Here is a 7,487-nt window from a genome sequence, read left to right as displayed (position 1 = left end):
GATCTTAGGTTACCGTTATGACTCTCTGATTGACGCGCCTGAAATCAACAGTTGTTTCGATTTCTCGTTAAGCAATCGTCTGCTAAAAAGTACAAAAACTACCAAGAACTATGTAACTTAACGATTTTCCTACTGATTGAAGGAAAAAAATCGTTTTTGGTCAGCACGACCTTCTCGTTATGACTTTATTTTAAAACTGCTTTTTACAATGTTCTTAATCTAAAAGCTTAACTAAATGCACCGGGCAAAACATAATTAAATTCCACGAATTCGCTAATTTAGATGGCGCGTGTGCTGACAGTGCGTCTGGGCTGTGCTGTGGGAAACATTGTGTAACTTGAGTTCCATATCCGCTCTGCCTGCATTAGTAAGTATTGCTGATGAATTAGTTTATTATTTCGGCAATGTTAACATATGCCATGTTAACATGTACATATATACATATGTATATACCGGCCCTCACAAGCGCATCGGCAATCTTGTCAACTCCTTGCACAACGACATGGATTTCTACATTGGCTCGCTCAGTGCCTTTATTCCAAAAATCAAATTAAGGAAGGATAATTTATTAATTGTCGATTTAATTAATTGCAGGTCCTACCCCTGATAATGCTCATTTATAAATTCGTATTTTAGTTGTTTAATGCCGATTGCCGTCTGTATATTTTAAAAAATAAATAAATAAGTAAATAGTTTAACTTGACGGAATTGTTTAGCATAACTCTAGGAGTATTTCCTATGATCGTTTTGCTCGGATTTCAAATCCTTAGAAGAATCTTCTTATTTCATAGTTTAAGTTAGCAAGCTTTTTAAGAACACTCTTACTTTTGAAACTTGAACGCCGTCTTGATATCAATTTTTCTATACAAGTCGTAGAGAAAGTTGACGATCAAGTTAAAACAGCTATGAATATGAATATTTCATTATATCAAAATGTAAGTATATTAATCGAATATATTAATTTTCAAGAATTTTAAGCAGTTTCCATGACAACAGCATCTTGAAACTATTATTGGGCGTTTTCGGCAGTAAAGCAACCAGTTCGAAAAGGCAAGCCTGGCATCTTTGCCAAATCATTTGAAAAGAGGTTGCACAAAAATTTACGCCAAAACCAACTGTGCTAGCTAAAGTGTCATTGTAAGTTTTTTATATTAATATATATATATTAATATTTTTTTTATGATTTAATTATATTTGTGGATTTGTTTTTCATTTTATAGTCTATAGTAGAAAGAGATTGCGTCAAATTTTGGAATAATCTGTTTAATTTTAAATCTGTTCGCAATAGTTAGATTACTTTTTTACGCTATTCATTATCTTTTTGTACTTTTTTAATTGAAACCGAACATTACAAGTTGCGTACAAGGGTATAAGTAGGGCTACCAGATCGGTCCAGCGAAAAATCAGTACGTCTCCATCAAAAAAGCAAAAAAAAAAAAAGTAAAAAGAAAAGGAGCAGGGTACAGATAGATCACAAATTCCAGCGTCTCAAATAGGTAGAATTAATTATCTTCCAGCATCGTATAATTTACATTTTCTTTTGGTCATATTTTTTGGCACTGCCGATTGCTTTTAGCATATCAACATTTTCAGTTTTCATTATATATGTACACACATACATACTTATGGAAATCGTTGCATGACACGTTCTTATAATCATATTTAGTGACAATCATATTGCGAACATTTTCAACAAGGAGACGATTGCGTTCATCACTCTATTGGATGTTGATGAGAGAGAAAATTCTTTCACAATTAGCATTATGTCCGGGAATAGAAAAAAAGTACTGCACAATTTTCAAAATTTCAGAAAAGGAATCAATGTTTGAATTCGCTTTAAAAAATGCACAAATCTGGTCATTTGAAGTTTGTGAAAAAAATATTATAGAATCCTCGTCACATCATATTTACAACCTCACAAGTCTTGGTCTGTACACTTACCGATAACTTGGGAACGTCGACGAATTCCAAAAGTTTGAAAACTGGAGCTTGCAATATAATTACATTCACATCCGTTTTCGTTCGACAAGTATGTAAATTAAACGAAAGCACGATTGATTTGAAAGAATTATAAACGTTATTGACAATTACCTTGTTTATACGAACGCATAATACGGTTTCACCGAATACACTATACTTCAAAACGTATGTATAAACTCATTTTAAAGACGCTTTGAAATGATCATGTGTGTTCACTCGCACTCATTTTTCAATCGGTATTTCATTTCTCGCTTCGGTTAGAAGGTGCGTATAAACACCTCACGTTATCGAAACAAAGACAAAATCAGCTGATTGCCTTATGGCAGTCAAGTGAACAGGGCTGCCAGATATTTTTCTTATTGAAAATGCATAATTCTATATCATGAACAAACTGGAAAATCTAGTAAATTGTGTTATTTCGTATTTATCTTAACCAAATCTAAATATAAAGCAACAATTAACTTTGACTTCTACTTGTGCAATTAATATTTATTGAAAAACTTTGCTAAGAACTTATTTTTTTTGCAAATAACTGAAAACCGGCAGCTCTGTCAGTTAAGCGTATATTTATTTGAGCTTTTCGATTTGTCCGCATTATTTATACCAAAGTGAAAAAATTTTATTAAAAATGGAAAATAATATAAAAAAGCGAAATTTATGGAAGCATCTAGAAATAACTGAAATGCTTTCAGTAATTAAAGAGAACCATGTGTTGAAACTTCTTGATAGTAAGGTAAAACGCAACAAAAATGTATTTGAAGAAGTGGCTCGAGAACTGAAGGCAAAGGGACATAATAAGGATGCAGTACAAATACGAACGAAGTTTAAGGCATTAAAAAGTGAATACTATAAAGTAAAGCGTAATAATAACACCAGTGGCGCTGAAAGACAGACATGCGAATATTTTGACCTACTGGATGAAGTTTTAAGCCATCGCCCAGCAATAGCGACAGAGGGAGAGGACACCTCACACAATAATTCGGAGAATGGTATAGCTGAATCTGAACCCCCTCAAATTCAAGCAAGTTCATCGAAAACTTTTAAAAATCCAAGTATGTAGACCTGGTTACTTCTAGTTTTGATTGATCAATCATTTTCAAGTTTCAGGAAAGAAAACCTACCAAAGGGTAATGGAGTCTTTTACCAAAGACTGGAAGCAGACTCAGGACAATTTAATCGGCGCATTAAAGGAGCAGAACACAAATTATTTAAGCACCATGGAAAAATTATTGGAAAAAAATCGCGTAGAAACAGCCAAAATGCTGGAACAGGATCGTCGTGAGACAGCTAATATGTTTTCAAACATGGTCAGCATGATCCAGCCGCCATCACTTACATCAATGTGGTATCCCCACCAAATTGGGGTTCCATCACGTAGTGCAGTGCTATCTGATTCATTGTTCAGTAATTTTTTGACTTCTCAAGCCGATGCGCCAACTCCGGAATGTAATGGTATTTTTGCATCCACACCGCAGTCATCTCCAGCTAAATAACATGACCTTGATATTAGCTGTTAACTTTTTAAATCATATTAATTAATGAATTGTATGAGCTCTTTAATTTTCTAATACACGTTTTGAAATTGTTAAAGTTTACACAGCGATTTTCTTATATTAAGGAAATAGGGGTTAGCACATACATATAATTAATATAATAATACGAGTATATTCAATAGTATGATTCCGCTAACTGAAATGTTTATGAGTAGGAAAAAATTGTTAGAAATGTGATGTTCGTAAAGGATAATTGTCTTTCAGCCAATTTTTAATATTATTTCGCAAATCTTTGGGATGGATGTTTCTTTCGCTAATCATCTCACTTGTAATAGTATCTTGTGGCTGTGGGTAATGTATATCTTCTTGGACGGATTGGGACCAGAACTCCAAATATGATTCCTTCTGCTGCTCAACATAGTTGTGTAGAATTGCACAAGCCAGAACAACTTGTGGAACGAAAGCAGGGTCGACATCGATTCGTTTTGCAATGCATCGCCAGCGTCCTTTCAATCTGCCGAATGCGTTTTCTACCACTATTCGTGCGGAACTCAAGTGGCAATTGAACGATTCCTCTTCAGCATTTAAGTTGCCAATAAATGGCTTCATCAACCATGGAAGAAGAGGATATGCAGGGTCCCCAACAAGAAATAGAGGCGTTTCAATATTATTTACCAATTTTGTGTATATTGGAATACGGGTTGAGGAGTTTTTGAATAATCCTGATTCCTTAAATACCGTCGCATCGTGAGTACTACCTGGAAGCTTCACGCTGACGTCTGTAAACCTGTATTAATTGAACAAAATGTTTAATAATTTACACCAAAATGTACGTTTTACTACAAATCTTCTTACAAATAGTTGTTATCTACGACCCCTTGCATTACAATCGAAGGCCATCCTTTTCTATTTATAAAATCTAAGAATCCATCACTTGGCGGCAAGACTGGAACATGGGTACCTGAAAAATTTATAGATTTACTAGCTACATATATTTATGTACCAGCTTAAGCTATTCGATGAATATTACCATCAATTGCACCAATAATGTTTGGAATACAAGACTTCTTTTCGAATTCATTTGCAATTATTAATGCCTCTTCCAATTTTGGAAACTTGATCATTTCATTTTTCAGTTGTATTAGGGCACTCACTACTAAATGAAAGTATTTGTGAACTGTGCTTTTATGTACACCAAAAACATCACCGACAACCCGATATTCTGCACAAGATGCTAATTTGTATAGACAGATTGCAATTTGTTTATCTGTTGGAAGAGGCAAAGTGACGCACGGCTCACAGTCCCTTCTGAGAAAAGGATCCAGTTTTTCACAAAGCAATAAGAAAGACTTCTTGCTCATTCGGAACGCTTCGAAGTAGCACTCTTCGTTTACTGGCTGCTTGAGGGTCCACCAAAAGTTGTCGTTTCGTTTCCTTTTCTGTAAACTACGAATTCGCGGCACATTGGTTGTTAAAAATAAATTTGGAACATTGCTGTGTGAAACCCAAAATTCTTTTAAGTTTTCCTTTCTTTTGTCAAGCAACTTGAATATATCTGAATCCGCAGTCAAATGTTGATTTATACAAATAGATCTCTTTCTTTGCACCGCTTTCATTAAAGTAAAAAGCAAGATTTTAGAATTGTTTTCTCCGTTCATCTCGGTGAATTTAATACCAATGAAGGAATATCAACAGAAAACAGCTGATTCGACATGCATTACAAAGCGGTTGCACTGAACACGGTTTTAAGTCTATTGCATAAACACTTGGCATTTAGAAAGCGTTTATATACTGATAAAATCAGTACATCTGGTAACCCTAGGTATAAGGGAAATCAGTAACGCAAACTGCACAATATTGCCAGTTTTTACTGCATTTCCGAAAAAGCCCATTGTTTATCAAGTTGCTTGCAGCCTAGGTCAAGGCTTTCAATTTTTGTCAATTTTGGCAGTTAGTTATGGTGTTCAGCTTGAAAGCAAGTTCTTGATCGTATAACTGCAGCGTAACGAAAAATGTCAAAATAGAAGTGCTTTGTCAGTTTTCCTTTCTAGGAGGAGTCAAATATATGTACATACATACGTAGGCACCATAATCGAATCGCACTAATTCATTTAAATAGGCAAAAGAAATTTAGCAATTGATAAAGAAATCTAAACGGAACTTGACAAACATTTTTAGTCTCACATATTAATAGCGCAATTCGATAAGCCGTTTCTAGTCACTATTTGAGAGATTTTGCGGTAAAGTCTCAATTTGTGACTAGTTACTATTTACAAAACAGTCGCTAGTCTTTAGTCACAAAACATTGTCTCAAATTTCTGATCTGATAGTTAGCAGGTCACAAAACTAAAAGGAACTCTTGTTTGTCATTTTGAATATACTGAATAGAGATCATCATGGATATTAATCTATTGTCGTTTTTTATATTTTGTAAGCAACTCTAACTAGAAAAGTTAATTTCACATAAATTTCGTAACTATTCTGAAACAAAGTCAACAAATATTTTTATTTTTATTGGTAATTATGCCTTTTGACTGTGATATAGAAAATTTTATATTTATTATCGACATATTTATTTTCATTCAAGTTTGTATACTTCGCTAAATAACGAAATGTAAGAGCTGAGTGAACCTGTTCGTTTTCAATTGCGAGTTTTGTATGACTGTCTCGTACTGAATTGCAAAATCGTCTCAAGTCACAAAAATTGTCTCTAATTTAAAATCTCAATTCTAGAGCCTTGTGAGTGTATCACAGTACACAATCGCTCGGTATATCTCACTTACGTTTAAAGTCAAAATCTCTCAGAAAGAAAAATAAATAATTTTCTATGTTCATCTGCTCAAAATTCAATAAATATAACAACTGTTTATTTCATTAAAAGGTAAACCTCTTTTAACTCTGTTGGAAAAAGGATTTAGAGATAGTTATGTAGATATATGTAAATTAAATCTAGCTATCGGATTAAATAACAACAATTTATTTTGGAATTACGAATAGTATTCTGTAAATCGCTTGAATGATATCCGATTTTGCAATATATTTACATATGTATTTATAACTCAAGAACGGCTGAACCGATTTGGCTGAAAATTGGTGAGGATGTAGCTTGGAAGCTCGGGACACAGGCTGTTTTTAATTTCATTACATTTATCCAAAAATTCAAATTTTGAGATTCAAAAGTAAACAAATTTCAAACGAAAAACAATATGTTTTTAAATACTTAAATAAAAGGAAATGCGGAATACTTACTGCTTGTGCAAAACAACTCATCGAACCAATGGGAAAAAGTATGTGGGATACAACTCAATTTGTCATCGAGAATATGTGGGCTACATTTTAAGGTAAAGGAATTAATAGAATCTCCTCATGAAAGCAGAATTTTCATTAAAATTACTTCCCACTGTTGAAGAAAACAAGAAAGAAACCCTCATCTTTTGAGAAATATAATCCTTAAATTTTTACCATTGACAATTGGGTTCAGAAAATTGTAATAAGTGGTCTGAAGCTATACATGATATGTTGTATGCTATTTCTATTACGCTTCAATATCTCATATATGTATGTATGTACATATACATATATGTAAGTATGTAAAGCAAGTGGATTCATGTTGTTCAAAATCAAAAAAAGAAACATAGACACGTTAATATAAAAAATACATGAATTGTTTTGCATGAAATTTTTGCTTACATACCCACATTGTATTGGGATTATTTTGCTGCTGACAAAGAAAAAGTTGAATCACAATTTGAGATGAGTCATAATAGCTCACAAATATTCCTGAAGCAATGCACAGGACAATGCATTATTTAAACTAGTTATATCTGGATTTTAGCCGCAAGTTAGGCAATTGCCTAGGGCGCAATAATTTTTAGGCGGTATTTTGGCAAATTTTCTTTACATGTTTTTTATTTTTTTGTTAAAAAAAAATAATTTACAAAATGCCTATATTTATATATACCATACCGGGGTTTCTAATGGGAATGATATGATTTCTAAATGTTATTTCGGCCA

The 7,487-nt window shown here is 33.3% G+C and overlaps 2 protein-coding genes across 3 annotated transcripts; one reads left to right on the top strand and one right to left on the bottom strand.

Moving 5' to 3' along the window:
• Nucleotides 1-2,094: 2,094 nt before the first annotated feature.
• Nucleotides 2,095-3,575, top strand: LOC126762360 (uncharacterized). 2 transcript variants are annotated; one of them, XM_050479075.1, is made up of 2 exons: nucleotides 2,095-3,032; nucleotides 3,088-3,575. In XM_050479075.1, exons 1-2 carry the CDS (start codon nucleotides 2,609-2,611, stop codon nucleotides 3,471-3,473), a joined length of 810 nt encoding a protein of 269 aa, XP_050335032.1. In that variant the 5' UTR covers nucleotides 2,095-2,608; the 3' UTR covers nucleotides 3,474-3,575. The 2 variants fall into 2 exon arrangements, with proteins under 2 accessions (XP_050335032.1, XP_050335030.1); XM_050479073.1 differs by having other exon boundaries at nucleotides 3,082-3,575.
• On the bottom strand, nucleotides 3,520-5,173 carry LOC126762331 (uncharacterized). Its single transcript, XM_050479031.1, has 3 exons — nucleotides 4,504-5,173; nucleotides 4,329-4,434; nucleotides 3,520-4,260 (listed from the first exon to the last, which is right to left on the bottom strand). Exons 1-3 carry the CDS (start codon nucleotides 5,129-5,131, stop codon nucleotides 3,699-3,701), a joined length of 1,296 nt encoding a protein of 431 aa, XP_050334988.1. The 5' UTR covers nucleotides 5,132-5,173; the 3' UTR covers nucleotides 3,520-3,698.
• Between the last annotated feature and the right edge of the window lie 2,314 nt (nucleotides 5,174-7,487).

Source organism: Bactrocera neohumeralis, chromosome 6 (genome assembly GCF_024586455.1).
Source record: "Bactrocera neohumeralis isolate Rockhampton chromosome 6, APGP_CSIRO_Bneo_wtdbg2-racon-allhic-juicebox.fasta_v2, whole genome shotgun sequence".
NCBI lineage: Eukaryota > Metazoa > Arthropoda > Insecta > Diptera > Tephritidae > Bactrocera > Bactrocera neohumeralis.
Note: the sequence above shows the minus strand (reverse complement) of the source record. Positions and strands in the feature narration are given on the sequence as shown.

Excerpts from the sequence above, each read along its gene's own strand:
- LOC126762331 (XM_050479031.1), bottom strand. The coding sequence starts at position 5,131 with ATGAACGGAGAAAACAATTCTAAAATCTTGCTTTTTACTTTAATGAAA. Across the intron at positions 4,435-4,503 it reads CATTATTGGTGCAATTGATG|GTACCCATGTTCCAGTCTTG; the intron begins GTAATATTCATC and ends TAAATTTTTCAG. Across the intron at positions 4,261-4,328 it reads GTCGTAGATAACAACTATTT|GTTTACAGACGTCAGCGTGA; the intron begins GTAAGAAGATTT and ends CAATTAATACAG.
- LOC126762360 (XM_050479073.1), top strand. The coding sequence starts at position 2,609 with ATGGAAAATAATATAAAAAAGCGAAATTTATGGAAGCATCTAGAAATA. Across the intron at positions 3,033-3,081 it reads GAAAACTTTTAAAAATCCAA|TTTCAGGAAAGAAAACCTAC; the intron begins GTATGTAGACCT and ends ATCATTTTCAAG.